At 37.6% G+C, this 23,260-nt stretch overlaps 1 protein-coding gene across 10 annotated transcripts in view; it reads right to left on the bottom strand.

Moving 5' to 3' along the window:
• Nucleotides 1-1,012: 1,012 nt before the first annotated feature.
• Nucleotides 1,013-23,260, bottom strand: part of MYO9A (myosin IXA) — a 297,273-nt gene continuing 275,025 nt past the window's right edge. For all 10 annotated transcript variants that reach the window (XM_059180512.1, XM_059180509.1, XM_059180516.1 and 7 more), the window contains 3 exons: nucleotides 8,733-8,935; nucleotides 6,593-6,735; nucleotides 1,013-5,748 (listed from right to left, as the gene is read on the bottom strand). In XM_059180512.1, the coding sequence (XP_059036495.1) occupies nucleotides 5,285-5,748; nucleotides 6,593-6,735; nucleotides 8,733-8,935 (810 nt within the window). In that variant the 3' untranslated portion in view covers nucleotides 1,013-5,284. The remainder of the gene's footprint in view (nucleotides 5,749-6,592; nucleotides 6,736-8,732; nucleotides 8,936-23,260) is intronic.

The following is a 23,260-nucleotide window of genomic DNA, read 5'->3' as shown; positions in this document are numbered from 1 at the left end:
TTTGACATTAATTTAATGCAAAAATGTAAACAATGCAAAAAAAATGGGAAGATGATCTCAGGATTTTAAAAACTGAGTAACTTTCCATTTCACCTGAGACCTAGTTTGGCATTTGGGAACCTCCAATCTCATTCAACCTTCTCATCCAACATTTAAGCAAGGGCACCTTTCATTAGGTGCTGGAGATCTAAGAGTCAGCAAGATAGCACATTTCTTGCCTTGGGAAGCTTTTATCAAACATTTATGTGACAGAGAGAGTGTGAGTGAGTGCACAATCCTATGGAGGGGAGCAACAGAGGGAGAGGGAGAAGCAGGTTTCCCACTGAGCAGGGAGCTCAGACATGGGGCTCAATCCCAGGACCCTCTGATCATGACCTGAGCGAGGCAGATGCTCAACAAACTGAGTCACCCAGATGCCCCTCAAACAGTTTTTTGATGCCATGAATACCGGGCACTGTTGAGAACATATCTAATCCAGCTGAAGGGGGAAGAGGAAATAACTGCCTTTTATGCTGAGACCCAAGAGTCAGTGGGAGTTATACAAAACCTGAGGAAGAGAGCTCATTTCCAGATGGGAAAGCGAACACCCAGAAATGGCTCATGACTTTCCCAAAGTCACACAGCATAGTGGCAGAAAGAAAATGACAACCTAAGGATGAATTAATTCCTGGGCCTCTACTAGCAGATGTTGCTGCTACTTCAGTCTTTTTGATGAGGATCCTAACCGTAGACTTACTGTCTTCACTGTCCGCCTAGCTCTAGGCTGATTAAAGAAAGTCTTAACACCTGGGGGCTAGCATCTACTACATAAAACGAGTTCTTGAATCTCACTTTCACTTAATTCAGCTGAGTTCCCATAATTACTGCTTCTGCACTTTGTAAACTTTGGGGGCTCAGTCCTTTCCTTAAAAGAAAAATCAGCTTAACAAAAATCACTGCTATTCCTTGGAATGGGATTGGAGTGAGTTGGGGCAGGAGCCAGGATGGTCAGAAAACAAACCACACATATTGCTGCTTCTGGAAGCTTTGTTCTTTAATGAGCCATGGAGTGATTTGTTCATCAAGCTGCTTTTGTGTAGCTGTATAGTGCATATTCGGAGTGACACAAACTGCACTTTCTACAGATGATGTTTTGCTCCCCCCCCAACAACAACAAAAAACAAAAACAAAAACAAAAAAACAACCAAAAAACCAACCCAAAAGGAAATTACAAAGTGCCTGTTGATTGCATCAGGAATGTAATCAGTTCTGTGGGTGAGATAAGTCATTCTTTTTATAGAATTATTTTGTTAAACAGTAAAATGATATTCTATTTCACAGGATATGTCCTTTTACAATACATAGCCTTTTAAAAATTTACACTCAGCATACTTACTTATAAATTACTTTGAATCTATTAAAATAATACAATACTAATTTGTAATCCACACGTTTCCTCTAGTAAATGCAATTACTTGGTTCAAAAGGTGCCAACTTTTATATGGCCTAAGAGGGTTGATAATAGGTATTAATTATAAATGAATAGCAAGGTGATAGGTGCCTTCATGTGGCTTTTTTGAAAACACTTTTAACCAAGAAACCGATAAGACCTAATAGATCCATCTCCACAATTATTTTGCTGTTACCTTTTAACACCAAATCAAATATGGGAGTGGTTCCAGAAAAAAAGTGGTAAAAATTATGAGGGGCACAGAAAGACTGAGGGCTCCCTCAAATGCCAAGGACTTACTACCAAGGCCGGTATTGTGTTATTGGGGGGACAGTGCTGGGAACTGTCACAAAATTATGAATAGACATAATGCATTTGTCAACACAGAACGATGCATGCCCACTGCCTAGCTTTCTTTTTAAAATTAAAACTCTCTTAGCTTTGAACACATCCTGAGAATCTCTTCTCTAGTTCACCAAAGTGCTTGTGAAAGGTACACATTCGTTATAGTTTAAAACAAAATACAAAAACAAAAAACCCCAACATGGCCCAGAGTCACTGAAGCGGGCCTGCAGAACCTTGCTGGACTTCCTCTTTTCAGCATGTTTCTGGGGCCCCCTCTTCTCTTCTCTGTCTTTGACAATGAAAACCACCCTCTGTCAAGAACACAGAGGTCTCCACTAACCTCCCAGCAGCAGGGTAAGAGCTGCAGCTGATTTCCAAAGCGTGAGAAGGTAGGGGCTCTGGTATCCCATCCCTGACTTCAGGTCCCTCTGTCTCTTCAGGGCCCGTACTGAGAACTCTGTATCTACCCTCTGTGTTTCTAGAAGCCCAGAGTAGCAAAGGAATTAAAATGGCAGGAAGTGCATTACAACGTAAGTAGTCACCTCCCTGATCCTTGTTTAAACAAATTCACTTCACTTATGATACACAATGTAACCTTAAAATGATACTTCTCTGCTTCTATTACATCTTCCATGATAAGGGATAGCTAGCTTTAATTTGGAGAAGTGCAAATCCAGGCTTTGTTTGGGGCTGGAATGTGTGATACGAACAGAATTCCTCTGTATTTTGGAGTATGGGCTCCAAATGTGGGGCTGCCCCATTGCTGCCACACAGGGATTTTTGTCTGTAGCATGTGAGATCAAAGAAAAGCAAAGCAGAAGCAATGGGCAGCACAGCTGCGATGTATATGAAGGTTACACATCTTCATTGTAAATGATTATAATACAGCATCACTTTGTGGTGACATAACTTTAACCACAGAGAGGACCAGTTAAGACCATATGGAAGAAGATACAGCACTTGGTTCTGACAGTTTTTAGGAGTTATGGCTTCATCTCTTTGTTAGGCCAACAGTACTTGTTATCCTATGAGAAGCAAAGCTTTCTTTCCTTCAAAGGGAGGGTCCCACACTTGCTCTTCATTCTTAGGATTGTGCGGATCTCTCCCCGCCCCCCCAGCCCTCCATTCTGGTACTTTGTTAAATGACTAGAAATCCACAAATCTAGCAACCAAAAAACAAGTATTTTTTATTTAATTTTATCCAAATTCAGGTTTCAGGTCCCTGAGAAATATAAAGTCTCTTAACATCCATTGCCTAGTTCTTATAAAGTGGCCTACAGGAGTAATTTTTTTTTTTTCAACTGCCAAAAACTTATTTTGCAAACAAACAAAGAAAATCTGCAAGAATTTAGAAGGGAGAACATACGCCAAAATGTGTTCTCTAGGCCGTTTCTTGGGGTCAAAGGAAATTATCCAACAAGGGTCATCTTTCTCATATGGTATTTAATCAATGTTCTGGAGCAAGTAGAGAGTAGTAGTCCATGCCCAGCAGGACACTACTCCCCTAGAAATACTGAAATGCCTGCATAGCCTGGCTTGGGGCCCTGGGCCCCAGAAGTCCCACTGGGACCTGACCATGCTGAGGGGTTGGGCTTTCCTCTAAGAAGATTCTCCAAAGTTCGATATTTAAAAGGCTTTAACATTTATTATTCCTCAGCATGAATAAGGTGGCAGATGTTTGTGGGATATAAAATCTCACACTTACTCACAACCATCATCATTCTGGAGATTTAAAAAGATTCCTTTCCCTAGCTCATTTCTGAAACCAAACCAGGGAGAGGTAAGTCTCCTGCTACCTTTAGCTGCCACTCAGATTGATGTTCTAAGCCTGACCTCTGGGGCTTGACAATAACCACTGAGGCAGTGACATGAGGTTCAGTGTTGTGTAACAGGAGAGAATCTGCCCTAACAAAATCTTAACATTTCCACAACTTCAAATCGAAGTATGAAAAGAAAGAATAACCAAAATTCAGGTTACAGATGGTAAAGGCTCTTTTTCAGAACAGTGCACGTGGTAGTTAGACAAGATGCATTTAGTAACTTTAAAAATAAACATTTTCACATACTTATCTCAAGAAAGAGTATCATGTTTCATCTTCCATATATTATAAATAGCAAAAACAGATTTCTAATCCCACAAATGCTAAGAAGCTTAAAATGCTATTATAGCTCAGGTGTAGGGAGACACCCAGTGGTGAAAAAGATGGTCTGATTTTTCCCTCAACCCTGGGATAGTGGCTCCCACCCCTATCCAATTGCCCTTAATCTGTGGGAAGAAATTCCACCAGGAGGAGGGAAGCATAAGGTTAAAAAGAAATATGCATACTATACATATATATTTACAGTAAACTTCAGTAACCAGAATATTAACAAAAATAGCTTCAAGTAGTCCTTGATTTATTTTTTCATCTATTTAATACTGATGGTCTGAGGAAAAGAAGTTAGTTAGATGGTTATATTAAAAACTTTTCTTTTCTTTTTTTTTTTTGGCAGCTTTCTGTTAACACTTATTCATGCAGTGTTGTGTATGAATGTTTTAGGAGAAGTGATTAGACGACCGGTCACATTACTTGTCTGAGTTTGTGGTGGAAATCCACCAGCAGATGAACAGGTTCGTATGTGATCTTCAGCTTATTAATCTATACAAAGAGGAAAGCCTGGGTGGATTAGGATGAGACCCTCATGTTTAGGGATCAACACGTCTCTGAGACACTTAAAAAAAATTAGAGGAACCTAATCCTAGGACCAGGAAGTCTGAGTACAGTAGGAAAACTGAAACTTCAGCCCATGCAATATATTTGGCAGGAAATAACCAGGAGTGAAACCAGCATTATTATGACACTGAACATCATCAAAAAACAAAACATGTACTCTCTTCTTCATCATGTAACCAGATGTCTGAGACATGCTCTGATGGCTTCATGGAAACAATTAGGTTTTTACTTTCCCCAGAATATAACATGGATTATTTCTCAAAAATCTTAAAATAGAGGGCTTAAGCTTTTTGTTTATAAATCCTTGGAAAAAAATTATATTCTACCCCAACTCCTAACTATCCCAAAATAAACCCAAAGGCTTTTGCTTTCGCAGTTAAGAAAGATTTATATGTTTTCTTCAAATGTCAAAAATCAGTGGTTCCCTCAGGCCCACCATGTTCCCCCCAGTTCAACACCCACCTCTGGGAAGGAAAAAAGGATGGAGGAAGAGGCAACTAGGAAGATCTCCACAACTGACCAAATCCCCAGGCCCCCGGTGGCTCTGTTTAGTGAACTCCCCAGTCAAATACAGCAGCCAAGGCACAGCTGGCACCATTCCCAGCAGGCTTCACAGAGGCCTTTCTGTTTCTGCAGGAGGCCCAGGAAATCAGCACACAAGTTCTTGGTTGTATGCTTGGGCAAGAGGCAGGACCACAATTAGGTTGGACTATTGTGGACAAGGGGATGGGAACAGGCCCCGAAGATGAGATGGGTTTACTACTCTGTAGCCATGAAGGGACACACAGCTGCCAGTTCAGACCATAAACTCATTATTTCCAAAGAGAGCTAGCTGTTGGGTGGAGCTGGAGTCTGGGTCCACAGTTTTCCTGCGGCCAGTCACAACTGTTCCCTCTGGAGTCTCTTTGGTTTTCTGAGGTGAGTTTTTCACATTCTTTAATTTCTGTTTGCCCTTTTCAGGGTTGAAGGTTCCTCTGCTGATGAACTGAGGCCTGTCTTCCAGGGATTTGGTCTGACCGAATGGCCCTTCCACTCCGAGGGCCTCGCCAGCTGATGCAGCTCGGTAGAAAGGAGATTTAGAATAAATCTGAAATCGTTTTCTGGTCCCATGAGAAGATGCAGTGTTAGATGAACATAAAGTAGAGAATGAAGAGTCTACTGAATCCAGAGAGTCTTGCTGCCTTTTTAGCTGCTTTCGTAACTTGCTTGAAGGTTCAGATTTGCCAGCTGCCTTCAGGGAGCTAAGGACCAAGCTTCTCTCTAATTCAAAAGAAGAGATCAAAGCTCTAAGTGACAATTTCCTCTAAAGCAAATCATCCCATAATAATAGGTTTCACCATTCCTGTGTGATGGGTGGGCTGAGGTCTGAAGCATCCAGGCTGACCTACTCTGTCCACAGCCATAATCTGCGAAGTTACCTGTTTCTAAACATATCATTTAAGAATCAACCCCAAGAAGTCTGGAGGCTCAGGTCATGATCTCGGGGTCCTGGGATCGAGTCCCACATCGGGCTCCTTGCTTGGCAGGGAGCCTGCTTCTCTCGCTGTCTCTGCCTGCCTCTGCCTGCCTCTCTGCCTGCTTGTGTGTGCTCTCTCTCTCTCTGGCAAATTAAAAAACAAAAACAAAAAAATAATCAAAAAAACAAAAGCTAATGATAGTGACTAATACAACATAATAAAATTAAAAAATAAAATACTGCCAGGATATGTAGTAATTCTATGTCTCCCTGAGACACGCCACATAGTTAAATACCTCCTTTGGTATAAGCCCATCTCTCAGCAGGGCCCAACTCCTATCAACCACCCTTAGAACATGGATCATGGATCAGTAAGACAACATGTGTTGTAATTATTGGGTTTTCTCTGTGGTAAACAGAGAAGAAAACATTAAGTTGACAAAAAAACTGCAAACATTAAATGTTGGGTCTGATGAACAATATATAATGGAAGCTTCACAAAGATCAGTATATTTGAACTCCTTAGGACTTTGTCACCTTCTCTCATAAGGTCAGGCATTCTTGAAAAGAATTTAGTCTTAGCCTGGGAATCCTTATTCCTCCCTTGCAAAACAAATCTGGACTCTTTGGTCTAATACGTTCATTTACCTGACTTCTCAGATATGGCACCTTCAGACTCAATATTCAAATTTTCTGAGCTATCAGCAGTCCCAATGGAAGCCTCAGACTCAAGGGTTTCATCATCAGAAGCACGGGGTTCCAGTACAAGCATCTCAAATGTTAGCTCCTCCCTGTAAGATATAATCAAGAAATACACCACTGTTTGATAAGAGGAGGAAGGAAGACAACAGGAAAAAAAGACTCACAATGAAAGAAATTTAAGTAGCAAAACAGTCACATTTCCTACTGTTCCCATCCAAAGTGGAGATAAAGACCGTAAGCCACAGTAATGATGGAGGCTACAAACAGTCTGGGACCTATAACAGAGCAAAGAGTGAGCAGGGAAAAGATGCTGCAGCTGTAAGATATTTTGGTAAAATGAACTCTGGGCTGATAACCAGGAGATCAGGGTTCTAAACTCACTCTACACTCATATTAATGCATTGGCAAAAGTACTTTCCTGTCCCTGGACCTCAGCCCCCTCAACCACAAAACAAAGAGATGACATGAGATAATCTCTAGGATTCCTTCTAGCTCTTTAACTATTTTCCATGAACTGGCACTAACGACGAAGTAAAACGTCATTGATCTTTTCTGTCTTTTGCCTCTTATGCCACCTCCACTCACAGCATTCTCTACTCCTCTTCATCAGGCACCCAACCTACCTCTCAATTGTGCCCCTTGTTCCTTCAAGTCTTGGACTTGGTTGCTAATCTTGCTTTCCCGCTACTACTTGATGTCACCTGATCTGTCAATAAACATCTTCGTAAAAGCTCACCTCAGTACTCTCACACTAAAGTGTCCTTGTGTCTGCTACTTCTAACAATCTTTCCCTCACATTATGTGGGCAATCTCTCCAATGTGCAGATCTTAGAGTTTGTCACTACCTGGAAATATACTAGCTCTGAGTCCGCAACTGGCCACAATTTCTTTATCCTTCCAATTCTTACTCCCTTTCTCATCAAATCTCCTCTCTTTCAGAGCCTTCTTAGCTCTGCTTCCACTCTACGTAGCTCAAACTATATTCTCCAGTGACATTTTCATCAAAGCTGAGTGAGGTCCTCTTTTCAAATTAGATAGCTAGCCCCTGGTCAAGGTGCACAACCTCTGCCTTATCGAGCTCTGTACAGCTGAGTCCCAGCTGCTTTCTTAGCTTACCAAAATTCTAGAATCACTCCTGACAGGCAAAACGTATTTTAACAGACTCAGATGTCCCCTAATGCATCAATCTCTTAGATCCTGAAACTCAGAAACAAAAATCCCCTTAAAACTTTAGAGCCTTTTTTGTCCATAAGAACCAATACACAGTAGCCTCAAAAAGAACCATAGCATGTCTGTACTATCCCCAAGATGTAGTGTTATTGTTACTTAACCTTGCTCTAGTGATGGTAGAGGGCAGAGAGCTGCCTATCTGCTTCTCTCCTAAATTGCCACCAATTTTCCCACCTATTATCCCAGCACCCACTAGAATTGCTGCCTTACCCTGACCATCCTGTTGGTGGCCCCATAGTTATATTGATCTTCAGATAATAACCTTCTTTAGTTCTCGTTTTTTGTTTTGTTTTTAAGATTTTATTTATTTATTTGTCAGACAGAGAAAGCAAACACAAGGAGGGAGAGCAACTGGCATAGGGAGAAGCAGGCTCCCCACCCAGCAAGGAGCCCTATACAGAACTCAAGCTGAAGTCAGACACTTAAGTGACTGAGCCACCAAGATGTCCCACTTTAGGGAGTTCTGAATGACCCTCATTCTTGAAAGGGACTTTTGTCTTAGCCTAGGAATCCTTACTCCTCCTTTGAAAGACCAACCTGTTCAATGAGGCTGATCTCAGACCTGTTCGGAGACCTGGCTAAGACTGACACACCTTATCGCAGTCACCAGCACTGTTACTCAAGAAGCTTCAGGTACACCTGCTCATGGAGCTTCCCTCATTGAGGTTACAACTCTTCATGCTCTTACCTGAGTCCAGGCAACATGTCTTTTCCATCTTTGCATCTCCTGTATTACTGGATACAGTGCTTGGTACATAGGGGATGTTTAATAAAAAAGGAAAAACCAAGAGAGCACAGAATGCAGAAAATGAAAACAGGTAACGACTGGTGGCTCCCTTTCCTCCTGGAAACTTACTTCTCCTTCTGTAGGTTTTCAATCTGCTCAGTCAGTACTCTCTCCTCTTGCTGCATGGCTGCTTGCTGTTGTTCTGTGATGTCAGTCTCCACAGTGGCTTCACTAGTCAAGGTCTCTTCTGGGACATCAGACATGGAGGGCAACCGGACCACAACAGGAGAGGATGGACTTGGATAGTTTCCTCGACGAAGTCGCCCCTTTCCCTGCAAAGAAAAATATGCGTTAGCAGTAAATTGAGTGACTGCATTAGGTATATGCAGCCTGTTCAGAACAGCAAGTTTGTGTACTTCCATCAAACCAGGTAAATGGTAGGAAACATTCTGCAAGGCTCAGATATTTAGAAGATACTGTCCATCAAACACATTTAGTTTAAGTATTTCTTTCAGTAGCACTAGAAAATGGATACTTTGGTAGGTGGCACTGTGGGAACACATTATGCACTGAGAGGAGAGATTCTTCACTTAATATAAGCTTTGTCCACTCCAAACAAGTATCCATACCTGGCTATTTAAATTTAGTTAAAATTAAATAAATGTAAAATTTTAGTTCTGTACTCATACTAGTCACATTTCAAGCGCTCAATTGTCACAGGAGGCTAGTGGCTACCATACTGTAATACTGCAAGATACAGAACATTTCCATCCAAAAAGGTCTGACAGACAATGCTGCTCCGTAACTTTAACCTTGGAATGTACAATCTCTCTAGGAAGACTACAGAAACATGTCCTGAAAAGTCAGTTTCATTAAAAAAAAAAAAAAGTCATTTATATATTACAGGATGCGTGTGAGAGAGATTCTCTGAGAGCACCTCAAGAAATTTCCTTTTTGAGATTAGGGCGGAAGGGAAAATCTCATTGCTTTTAATTTAGTTACCTTGTATATGACTTTAGCTTCTGATAATAGCAGACTAGGTATTTCAGATTAAACCTCCTTCTGAGAGCACCTGGACCAAACATTAAAAACCCATAATAGGGGTGCCTGGGTGGCTTAGTGGGTTAAGCCTCTGCCTTTGGCTCAGGTCATGATCTCAGGGTCCTCGGATTGAGCCCACATCAGGCTCTCTGCTCGGCAGGGAGCCTGCTTCCCCCTCTCTTTCTGCCTGCTGCTCTGCCTACTTGTGATCTCTCTCTCTTTCTCTGTCAAATAAATAAATAAATAAATAAATAAATAAATAAAATCTTAAAAAAAACAAAACCAAACCAAAATATTCTTGAAGGCACCAGAGAGCTAGTTAATAAAGCAAACAAAAGAGAGGCTAGTTCAGCATTCAGGGCTAATCTAAATTTAAGAAGATGTGGCTGAGAATCTGAGCAGAGTTTCTGACAGACTACAGCAGGGGTTAGCAAACCATGGCTCTGGGCCAAATCTGGCCTTGTGACTGATTTTGAAAATAAATCTTTACAGAAATACATTCATGCTCATTAATTCACACATTGTCTAGGCTCTTCTGAAAAACAGCTGCAGCACTGATTGTTGCATCAAAGACCTTATGGTCCACAAAGCCTTATATTTACTCTCTGGTCCTTTAAAGAATAAGTTTGCCAATCCCTGGGGTAGAGATAAAAACTGGAGCACACAAGGGTATGGACTGTTGCCTGGTAAAACTTCCATGCCTGACGCTGAGATCCCCAAGGTTTGCATCTTAAACAAGGGTAAGCTGAAATAAAAGTCTTTGTGGACACTGTAGCCTAGCTTCAAGTCATTTGAATGGTTCTGAAAATTTAAGTCCTAAAACCGGATTAAAGTAACCCCAGATTGCAAGTGCCCTAGAACCTGACAAAAAAAAAAATGAAAACACACTTTGGAGGAAAATCATGTCCTCTCAGTCCTCAAAATACTTCTACAAATAGTTTTTCAAATACGATGTATGACACATAATCAAAGGTAACTAAGCACAAAAGGAAACAAGACAATGTAAATGAAAACAACAAAACCCAGAAACTTTCAATGACTCCAGATACTGTGGCTATCAGACAGACTTAAAATAATCATGCCGAAGGAGAGAGAAAGAGTTGAAATGGTAGACTGGAAGTTAAATCAGAAGAAAACAAAGAATCAAGCAGAAAATAAGTTTTTTCCTGAAAAAACTAGGAAAAGAAGGTAAAAAGTTAGAAAGGACAAAATAAAAAGATCAACCATATGTAGAAAGAATACCAGAAGAGGAGAGAGATCCTGTAGGATACTAAAGAGATAATGACAGAGCATATTTCAAAACCAATTAAATATATCAACCTACTGACTGAAGAAAGCATTCAAACTCTAAGGAAGATAAACAGAAAGAAGTCCACACATAGAAACAACTGCTAAAAATAAAAGGCAAGAGATAATCTTAAGATTTATTTATGACAGACTGAGAAAGTAAGAGCATGAGCTGTGGGGAGGAGCGGAGGGAGACAGACAAGTGACTCTTGGTCTGTGATGAGCATGGAGTCTGAGATAGGGCTTGACCCTGAGATCATGACCTGAGCTGAAATCAAGAGTCAGGATGCCTAACCAAGCCACGCAGGCACTCTAAGGTAAGAGATAATCTTAAAAGTAGTCAGAAAAAAAAGTATACCTGCAACAAGGACACAAAATTAATATTCAAAAATATTCAGTTAAAATTCTAAATACTAATAATGAAGTAGCAGAAAGAGAAATTAAGAACACAATTCCATTTTCAATAGCACCTAAAAGAATAAACTACCTGGGAATAAACTTAACCAAAGAGGTGAAAGACCTGTACTCCAAAAACTACATAATACTGATGAAAGAAACTAAGATGACACAAACAACTGGAAAATACATTCATGCTCATGGATTGGAAGAATTAATATTGCTAAATGTCCATATTACCCAAAGCAATCTACAGATTCAATGCAATCTCTCTCAAAATGGCAACAGCATTTTTCAAAGAACTAAAACAAATACTAAAATTTCTAGGGAATCATTAAAGACCCTGAATAGCCAAAGCTATATTGAGAAAGAAGAACAAAACTGGAGGTATCACAATTCCAGATTTCAAGATACTACAAAGCTGTAGTAATAAAAAAACAGTATGGTACTTGTACAAAAACAGACACAAAGATCAATGGAACATAACAGAGTCCAGAAATAGACCCATGCTTATATGGTCAATTAATTTACAACAAAGGAAGCAAAAATATATGACAGGGTTAAAAGACCGTCTCTTCAGCAAATGGTGCTGCGGTAACTAGACAGTTACATGCAAAAGAATGACCTGGACCACTTTCTCACATCAGACACAAAAAATTAACTCCAAATGTATTAAAGACCTAAATGTAGACCTGATACCATAAAAACTCCTAGAAGAGAACACAGATAATAATTTCTCTGACATTGGCCATGGCAACATTTTCCTAAATATGCCTCCTAAGGTAAGGGAAACAGAAGCAAAAATAAATAAATACTAGGACTACATCAAAATAAAAAGCCTTTGTATAGTAAAGGAAACCAGCAACAATACAAAAAAGGCAACCTACTGATTGTGAGAAGATATATTCAAATCATCTATCCAATAAGGGATTAATATCCAAAGTATATATGGTACTTATACAACTCAAAACCAAAAAAACCACAAACAACCCAATTAAAAAGTGGACAGAGGACCTGAATGGACATTTTTCCAAAGAAGATCTACAGATGGCCTATAGACATGTGAAAAAATACTCAAGATCACTTATCATCAGGAAAATGCAAATCGAAACCACAAGGAGATATCCTCTTGCTTCTGTCAGAATGGTTAGAATCAAAAAGACAAGAAATAACAAGTATTGGCAAGACTATGGAGAAAAAGGAACCTTCTTACATCAATGGTGGGAATGCAGACTGGTCCAGCCACTTTGGAAAACAGTATGGAGGTTCCTCAAAAACATAAAAGTAGGACAATCATATGATCCAGTCATTCCTCCACTGGATATGCATTCAAAGAAAATGAAAACACTAATTTGAAAAGATATATGCAACCTTATGTTAATTGCAGCATTAATTTACAAATTACGTAGGCAGCCCAAGTGTCCACTGATTGATAAATGGATAAAAAAGTAATGGAATATATGCAGTCATAAAAAAAGGATGAGATCTTGCCATTTGTGACAACATGGATGGAACCAGAGGGTATCCTGCTAAGTGAAAAAGTCAGATAAAGACAAATTCATGATTTCACTTATATGTGGAATCTAAAAAATAAAGCAAATGAATCAACAAAAAGAATCAGATCTTTTAAATGTAGAGAACAAACCAATGGTTGCCAGAGGAAAGAGGGCAAAGTGATGAGTTAAGAGAAGTAGGAGATCCAGGCTTCCAATTATGGCATGTGTAAGTCACAGGCTGGAAAGTACAGCACAGGGTACCTAGTCAGTGGTACTGTAACTACCTGCAATAGCACTGCGTAAAATATATGTGTTGAATTACTATGCTGTACACATGAAACTAATGTAATATTGTATATGTTAACTATATTCAAAAAAATGTTAACTGAGTTATGAAAAAACTACATCTACACATGCAACAAAAATAAACTATTTGGTATAAAGGTTACTTTTCCACAGAAATAATGGAAAGCAAAATATAATAGATGCTATTTTTATAGTGATGTAAGGAAAGAAACTGCCAATCTATGATTTTACACCAAGCAAAACCACCTTCAAGAATGAAGTTGAAATAATGATACTTTTACACAGACTAAGATACAATTACAAATACAATCACCAATACAATTGCACTAAAGGGATATAAAAAAGAGAAATAAAAAGAGAAAATAAAAATAATAAAAAGAGAAATTGGGGTGATAAATAAAGAACAAGGAAAAGAAAATATATGAGTAATTTTGAATGAATACTGACTACATAAAACATAAGAATAATGTGGATTTAAAGTATACAAATAATTAAAAATAACAAGAGCAACCACATCATATATAATATATAATATAACAGCTGAAGCATATGTAATTCCTTATATCATCGAAGATAAAAGTACAAATTAACAGACTTTGATAGTCATAGATTTATGTTATAATCTTTAGGTTAACTATTTAAAAAAGAGTAAAAAAGTATAAAACTAGCAACTAACAAAAGAAAAAAATGGAATAAAAAGTAATCAAAAGAAAAAGGCAAAACAAAACAGAACAAAAACAAAAAGAAACCCCAAAAAGGCAATAAAGAAAAGGAACATGTTATCAGGTAGGAATAATAAAACACACAAAATAAAATAGCAGATTTAAATCCCAATATATTAGGGATTACATTAAATGTAAATAGATTAAATGCACTTGTTAAAATCTGAAGACTGTCAGAGTGTCTTAATAAAGAAAACCCAACTATATGAAACTTATTAGGGGCACATATAAAACATTAGAATTTAGAAAGCTGAAAGTAAAAAGATAGGAATAAAAGACCCAGCATGTTTAATCAAAAGAAAACTGGTGTAGCTAAATAAGTTCCAGGCAAAGTAAATTTTAAGGTAAGAAGTGTTAATTTGTGATGAAGAGGGATATTTCACAATGACAAAAGCTCAAATTATGAAGAAGGTAGGTTTCCAAATTTGGAAGTACCTCAGAAATGGCTTCTGAAAGTTTAAAGTAACATATTGACAGAAATAATCAAAGAAACAGACAATGCTTTAACTACCACAGAAAAAACAAATGTGTATACACAAATCAATAAAACAACTTGATATACATTAAGTGACATAATAGACATATAAGAACCCAGTATCTAACAACTTCAGAATATTCTCTCTCTCTCTTTTTAAGAGATTTTATTTATTTATTTGACAGACAGAGATCACAAGTAGGCGTGGTGGGCAGGGGGAAGCAGGCTCCCTGCTGAGCAGAGAGCCCAATGTGGGATCTTGATCCCAGGACCCTGGGACCATGACCTAAGCCGATGGCAGAGGCTATAACCCACTGAGGCACCCAGGTGCCCAGAATATTCTTTATTTTAAAACATATACAGTAAGAAAATAAATTTCCAAGGGGTTAAAAAATTTACCTGACCTTTAAAGTAATTTATAATAAGTTTTCTGGTAGTGTCATCACAAAGAGAAAACTAAAAATCCCTATAAATTCAGAAATTAAGAAATAGACTTTAAAATATCCAAGGATGCCTGGGTGGCTCAGTCGGTTAAGCCACTGCCTTGGGCTCAGGTCATGATCCCAGGGTCCTGGGATTGAGTCCCACATCTGGCTCCTTACTCAGCAGGGAGCCTGCTTCTCTCTCTGCCTCTGCCTGCCACTCTGCCTGCTTGTGCATGTGCGCGCACTCTCGCGCACACGCTCTCTCTCTCTGACAAATAAATAAATAAAATCTAAAAAAAATATATCCATGGACAAAGAAAAAAATCACAATGGAAATTAGAAATTATTTTGAACAACAGTATCAAAATATATGAGAAACACTTTAATACTGCCTACCCTAAAGTTACAGCCTTACATGCATACATTAGAAAAGAAGAAAGGCTAAAAATTAAAGAGATAAGCACCAATTTCAGGAAACTAGGTAAAGAGTAACAAAGTAGACCAAAGGAGAAAAAAGGAAACAAAGATAAGAGTAAGTGAACATTAGAAAAAAAGAGGATCAAAGCCAATATGTAACTTTTTAAAAAGACTAATAAGAAGTTTAAAACCCTGGCAAGACTGATGAAGAAAAATTAAGAATTCACAGATAACCAAAGGCAGGAATGAAAAGAGGGACACTATTATAAATCTTGTAGATAAAAAAGTTAAGAAGCTACTATGAACAATTTTATGTCAGGAAATCTGAAAGTTTATATGAACTGGAGAACTTCTATAAAAATCCAAGTAATTAATTCTGTCAAACAATAAATTTTAAAATGTGAAAAATCTTATAAATTCAATCTACAATTTAAAACTTTTCCATAAAGAAAATTATGGGCCCAGATGATTTTACCAGCAAACAAGAAGACAAATTTTTCCACACAAGTTTTTTTTTTTTTTAAAAAGAACGCTTGCCCAACTCATTTTCAGAGGCCAGCATTCCCTTGATATCAAGACATAACAAGGATATTAAAAGCACTATTATAATTTTACTCATTACCACAGGTGTAAAAATCCTAAAAACATACTATAAACCTATTCAAGCAATATATAAGAAGGATATTACTGTAAGACTAGTTGATTCATTGCGGTAATATGTAAATTATGGTTTAACATTAGAAATGCACTCTGTGTGTGTGTCAATAAAATACATACAGTAACAGCAATTTATAAAATTCAACATAAAATCACAGTAACAATTCTTAAAAAGACAAGAATAAAAGGAAACACACTTAAGAAGTGTCTACAAAAATTCTATAGCAAACATTATACTTTGTGGTAGAAGACTGAAAGCTTGCCACTCAGACTGGAAACATGCCAAGAATGATCCCTATCAGCACTTCCTTTCTACAGGATACTGGAGGTTCTAGCTTATGTAAGAAAGAGAAATAAAAGGCAAAAAGACTGTAAAAGGCCAAAGGAAGCTATCATTATTCATGAACAATATGCCTGTAGAGGCAGAAAATCTAAGGAAAGTGAGTTGAAAAAGGTCATCAGACAAGGAGAAAAAATGTGTAAGGTCACTACACACAAAACTTTAAAACATTTTTGAGAGGAACTGGTCTAGATGGAGAGAGAAATCATGTTCATGGATGGGAACGATATTGTAAAAATGTCAATTCTATCTAAAGCAATAATTAGTTCAAAGGAATCTCAGTAAAAATTCCAAGAGAATTTTTGTGAAGCCGATTCATAAAGAGCCAAGAATAATCAAACACAATTAAAGAAGAAGGTAGGATGACTTGTTCCAGCAGATTATTTTTAGAATGCTGTATTAATTTAAAAACCTGGTATTGGTACAAAGTCAAAACAGAGAGCATAGAAACAGATCAATGCACATATAGACTCTTGATTTATAATAAAAGGGGAACTTCATGACAGTATGAAAATAATTTTTTAGTTAATTATTATTATTATTATTATTTTATTATTATATTTTTAAAGGTTTTATTTATTTATTTGACACACACACAGAGATCACAAGTGGCCAGAGAGGCAGGCAGAGAGAGAGGCGTAAGCAGGCTCCCTGCTGAGCATGGAGCGCAATGAGCCACCCAGGCGCCCCTATTATTATTATTTTAGAGCAAGAAAGCAAGCAAGCCGGGGAGGCAGTTTGGGGGTGAGAGAGAGAGATAATCTTAAGCAGCCTCCTTACAAGGTGCAGAGCCCAATGTGGGGCGAGGTCTGATGACTCTGTGCTGAAATCAAGGAGTCAGACGCTTAACTGACTGAGCCACCGAGGCACTCCAAGAATATTTTTTAAATAAATGGTTCTGGAAAAACTGGATATCCATGGGGAAATATAAAGATCACTGCCTAAAAGGTGAGGGAAGCATTCAAGAGTAAAGGGAAGAGCCTACACACCTGACAGCCAAAGGCAATGCATGGTCCTTGACTGGACATTGGTTTAAAGAAAATCACTATAAAGGATACTTGGTGAAACTTTAATATGGACTGTGTATTATATAACAGTCTTGTGTCAATGTCACATTTCCTGATCGTCAACTACACTGGGTGTGGTTAAATAAAATGCCTTTGGTCTTATGATACACATGCTGAGGTATTTAGGGGTAAACTGTCATAAACTCTGAAATGGTTCAGAAAAAAAAAGCGAGAGAAAGGCAAACATGACAAAATACTAACATTTGTTGTATCTAGGTGAAGGTACATGGGTACTCATTGTACTAGTCTTGCAACTTTTCTAAATGTTTTAGTTGTTAAAAATAATAAACTGGGGGTGCCTGGGTGGCTCAGTGGGTTAAAGCCTCTGTCTTCAGCTCAGGTCATGATCCCAGGGTCCTGGGATCGAGCCCCAAATCTGGCTCTCTGCTCAGCAGGGAGCCTGTTTTCCTCTTTCTCTCTGCCTGCCTCTCTGCCTACTTGTGATCTCTGTCTGTCAAATGCATAAATAAAATCTTTAAAAATAATAATAATAAACTGGAGGGGCACCTGGGTGGCTCAGTCAGTTAAGCATCTGCCTTCAGCTCAGGACGTGATCTCTAGGTCCTGAGATTGAGCCCTGCTTTGAGCTCCCTGCTCAAAGTAGAGTCTGCTTCTCCCTCTCCCCGTGCCCCTCCCCCTGCTTGTGTTCTCTCTTTCTCAAATAAAAATACAATTTTTAAAAAAACAAAAAAACAAAAAATCACTGCCTTCATTTTATCACATACAAAAACTGTCTCCAGGTGTAACTGGATACCTAAATATCAAAGGCAAAGCAATAAAGCTTTTAAAAGATAATAAAGATGATCTTTATAACCTTGGGTAGTAAAAAAAATTCTTACACATGACCCTAAAAGTAAAGAGTGACTACATTAAAATTAAGAACCTCTGCTAATCAAAAGATAAAAAACAGGGTGATGGGTATTGAGGAAGGCACGTTGTGTTGAGCACTGGGTGTTATAAATAACTAATGAATCACAGTACACTACACCAAAAACTAATGACATATTATACAGTGGCTAACTGAACATTAAAAAAAGATACATTTAAGGGTGAAAGAAAAAAATCTGAAACAGGAGTAACCAGAATTCATAAAGAACTTCAAATCAAACAAAAACAGGCAACCCAATTAGAAAAATGGGCCAGGGATGTGAACAGGTCCTTCACAAAAGAGGACAGCCAAATGGCCAATACACTTATGGAATAAGCACTTTAGAGTCACAGCATAAAAACGCAAATTAAAACACTCGGACACACCCATTAAAATGGCTAAAATGAAGGAATCTGGCAACATATGTAGTGGAGTAAACAACTGGGAACCCTCCCTCATACATTGCTAGTATGTACAACCATGCTAGAAAAAAGTTCACTATTATGTAACTAACGTTGATGATATATGTATCTGTGACCCAGTAATTCCACTCCTATGTATTGTCAACAAAAATATATGCATGTCCATCAAAAATCCATGTATCAGAATGTTCACAGAAGCATTATTCATAATTCCCCAAAACATAAGCCAAGTCCTTCAACACTAAAATGGATACACTGTGGTATACGTGAATACTGTGATACTACAGCGTTAATGACAATGAGCTACAACTAACCACAACAATATGGATAAGTCTTACACACATAACACTGAGTAAATTAAGTCAAATAGAAAACAAGTTACATGATTATTACATTTTTAAAGTCCCAAAACAGGTAAAACAAAACTCTAGTGTTCAGAGATACATACATACATACATACATACATACAACAAATAAAACAGACTAAGTGATTAACATAAAACTCAGGTTATTGCTTATGCTGGGAGGAAGAAGGGATTGTGTTTGGAAAGAGAAAGAGGAGAGCCTCTGGGGATGCTAGCAATGTTCTATTTCTTGACCTAAGGGTGGTATTTAGATATAGTTCCTTTATAATTCATTAAGATATGTATGTATGCTGCTGTACTTTTTCTATACGTACTTCACAGTAAAAAAGATATTTAAGAGTTCCTTTTCAAAGTTAGCTATTTATGCCAGTATGCCGATATCTTTCAAACAGCATGGGAAAATAAACTGACAGATTTCTGAGTTGATTTTGGGAAGAAAGAAGGAAGATATGCTATCTCAGAAACAGAAACCTGAAAGGTTTCACCTGAAAAAAAAAAAAAAAAAAAAAAGGCTTCACCTGAAAAAGGTGGAAGTGGAGGGCAGCTCCAAGGGCATTTAGGCTAACCCTTCCAAATTCATGCATTCTAAAACACACAGCAAGATGAAAATCAAGAGAATTACAAGATTGCTATTCCACTTTCAGTTCTGAGTTCAGAAAGCAGATGATATATTAAGAAAAAGGCCTTTGAAATAGAAGATCAGTCTGCAAATTTAACAAAGGATGCCTCAGAAGAAGATGGCATTGTGGAACTAAGGAAGAGAACAGGATTTGGAGTTAGTATCAACACAGAATGTCCATTATGACCGATCACAATCACATACATTTCAGGACATCTTGATATTGACTATTTTAATGAAGCCAAATAAATGACTAAAACATTATGTAAGATATGTAATATAAAAGCCTCAGAGAGCTGGAAAAATCTGAACTGATTCTACTACACACTTACTAGTATTCAACAGAAGAGTTGCCTTTGTTCAGCATTCATAATCATCATCAAGCCAACTAAGTAGTTCACCATGGATTAGCTCGGAATTACATAAGAGAGTGAAGAAAATCAAACAGGCTATTCAGGCCCAAGTTCTAACCAGCATTAAAAAAGATGAAGGAATAGGTGAACCCCCTACATCTCAGTTCTCTTACAAGGACGAAGGAAGTACTTTTTAAAGTTCATTACATAGAGCTTTTAGATACATGGAAATGGAAAATTGCTAATGTATTAAAAACTGGACATAAATTTGTATATTGTAGGGGTTTTTTTTTAATCTGCAAACACACCAAATTATTAACACTAGTTTGAGTGGAATAATATCCTTTATTCTCTACACTTCTCTGTACTTTCAAACTTCCCCAAAGTCAGCATGACTTTTTTTTTTAATGTAACTTTTTCTTTTCCAGACCAATGTTCATTTACATATTTTCTTTTAGTGGTTTTATCCATAATTGGTTTTCTACCATCTATGTAAAAGTCAACAGAGTGAAAAGGGCAAATATTTTCTTGGCTTTATAATAAAAATACATTTGACCTCATGGACTCTCTGAAGAGTCCAGAGTTAACAAGTTGAGCAGTGGTTGGTGAATCCTTTGTTCATTTTTCACTGGGTAGGAGGTCTTTCCCTACTTATTTAAAGGAGCTTCTCCTATTAATTTAGGGAAAATTAGACCTTGTGATACGAGTTGTAGATATTTTCATAGGATGTGTCATTTTCCTTTTGCCTTGCTTATGGTCATTTCTATCATACAGTAATACTTTGTATCTATGGTGATGAACATACCAACTTTTCCTTTTTAATAGTTTTATATAATAAAGAAACCTTCTCTACTCCAAGATTACAGTATATTTTTCTATTATAATAGGGATTTTATTGGTTTGGATTGATCACACACTTTATGAATAATTTATACCTAATTCTTCAGGCAAATACCAAATATAAAGTCAAATTCTAGTCCTTTTCTGAGACTATAATTCAATGATTTTCTAGCTTAAACTTCAGAGATAAATTATTCCTAAAATCAAGATATCAACTCTAATTAACTGTAAATGTTGGTAAGTGCAGATATGAAGTCTGACTAATCCAGGTTTCAATATCATACATAATATTCAGATTTCCAATCCAAGCTACTAGGAAAAGCTGGACTATGGCTACCAAAGATGTCAGAGATAACACACAACAGATCAGGGAGCAGTTTAAAACATTATGGAGAGTTAACTATTTTCAATTTTTTAAAAACACATTTTTATTTTTTTCCCGTTTTTATTTATATCCCAATTAACATACAGTGTAATATAGTTTCAGGTGTAGAATTTAGTGATTCATCACTGACATACACACACCCGGTGCTCATGACAAGTACCCTCCTTAACACCCATCACCTATTCAGTACCTGCCCCCCGGCCACCTCCTCTCCAGTATCAATTGTGTTACAGGGTCTGTTTCTTGGTTTGCCTCTCTCCCTCCCCAAAGTTCATTTGCTTTGTTTCTTAAAATCCACATATGAGTGAAATCATATGGTACCTGCCTTTCTCTGACTGACTTATTTCACTTAGCATAATACTCTAGCTCCACCTATGTATTGCAAATAGCAAGATTGCATTCTTTTTTTATGGCAGAGTAATATACCATTGTGTGTGTATAGGACAAACCAAACGCTCTGATGAACATTTGGGCTCTTTCAGTAATTTGGCTATCGTAGATAATGCTGCTATAAATATCAAGGTGTATGTGTCCCTTTGAATTAATATTTTTGTATCCTTTGAGTAAATACTTAGTACTACAATTATTGGATCATTGGGTACCCCTATTCTCGACTTTCTGAGGGACCTCCATATTGTTTCCCAGAGTGGCTACACCAGTTTGCATTCCCACCAACAGTGTAAAACACTAATGAACAAAACTGAAGGTGACACAAAGAAATGGAAAAACATTTGATGTGCATGGATTCTAAGAATACTGTTAAAATGTTTATATTACCCAATGCAATCTACACATTTAATCCAATCCCTATCAAAATACCAACATAATTTTTCACAGAGCTAGAACAAACAGTCCTAAAATTTGTATAGAACCACAAAGGACCCCAAATAGCCAAAGCAATCTTGAAAAAGAAAAGCAAAGCTGGAGGCATCACAATTCCAGACTTCAAGTCATATTACAAAGCTGCAGTGACCAAGACAATATGGTACTGGTACAAAAACAGACACATAGATCAACAGAACAGAATAGAAAATCCAGAAATGGACCCACACCTATATGGTCTACTAATATTTGGCAGGAAAAAACATCCAATGGAAAAGAGAGTGTTTCCTCAACAAATGGTGTTGGGAAAACTGGACAGCAACATAAAAAAGAATGAAAATGAAACTGGACTACTTTCTTACACCATTGCAAAAATAAATTCAAAAAGGGTAAGAGACCTAGATGACACAGGCAGCAACCTCTTTAACATCAGACATAGCAACTTCTTACTAAACATGTCTCCGGAGGCAAGGGAAACAAAAGCAAAAATGAACTATTGGACTTCATCAAAATAAAATGCTTTTGTATAGCGAAGGAAACAATCAACAAAACTACAAGGCAACCCATGGAATGGGAGAAGATATCTGCAAATGACATATTTGATAAAGGGTTAATCACCAAAATGTACGAGGAACTTTTTCTAAAAAACTCAACACCCGAAACCAAAAACCAAATAATCTTGTTAAAAAATGGGCAGGAGACATAGACATTTTCCCAAAGAAGACATACAGATGCTAACAGACACATGAAAAGATGCTTAACATCACTCATCATCAGGGAAACGCAAATCAAAACCACAATGATATATCACCTCACACCTTTCAGAATGCTAAAACTAACAACACAGGAAACAACAGGTGTTGGCAAGGTTGTGGAGAAAGGGAAACCATCTTACACAACATACTTTTTATTTTTGAAGTATAACTGACATACAATTTTATATTAGTTTCAAGTGTACAACATACTGATTCAACAATCTATGCATTACTCAATGTTCACCATGACTTGTTTGTACAGAAAAATCAAAGTAGCACTTGATTTCACACTTTCAAAATGGAAATGGGATTCCCCTCTTCTTTTCATACATCTGCTGTGTATGTGTTCTTAGTGGTTTTTATGTGGATGTATGTTTTTCACATCAGTTGGGTAAATGCACTGAGGGCACAGATGCTATAGCATATGGTGACACTATGCTTAGCTTCAAAAGAATCTGGAAAGATGTCTTCTTAAGAGGTTGTACCATTTGTAATCTCATCAGTAATGAATGAAATTTATTTTTGTCCCACATCCTCACCAGCAACTGGTATTGTCAGTTGTGGTATTTAGCCTTCTAATGGATGGAGAGAGTATGTCC

The sequence above is a fragment of the Mustela lutreola genome, chromosome 7, assembly GCF_030435805.1.
Source record: "Mustela lutreola isolate mMusLut2 chromosome 7, mMusLut2.pri, whole genome shotgun sequence".
Lineage (NCBI taxonomy): Eukaryota > Metazoa > Chordata > Mammalia > Carnivora > Mustelidae > Mustela > Mustela lutreola.
The sequence above is the reverse complement of the archived record's forward strand: the minus strand, read 5'-3'. Positions and strand labels throughout refer to the sequence as shown.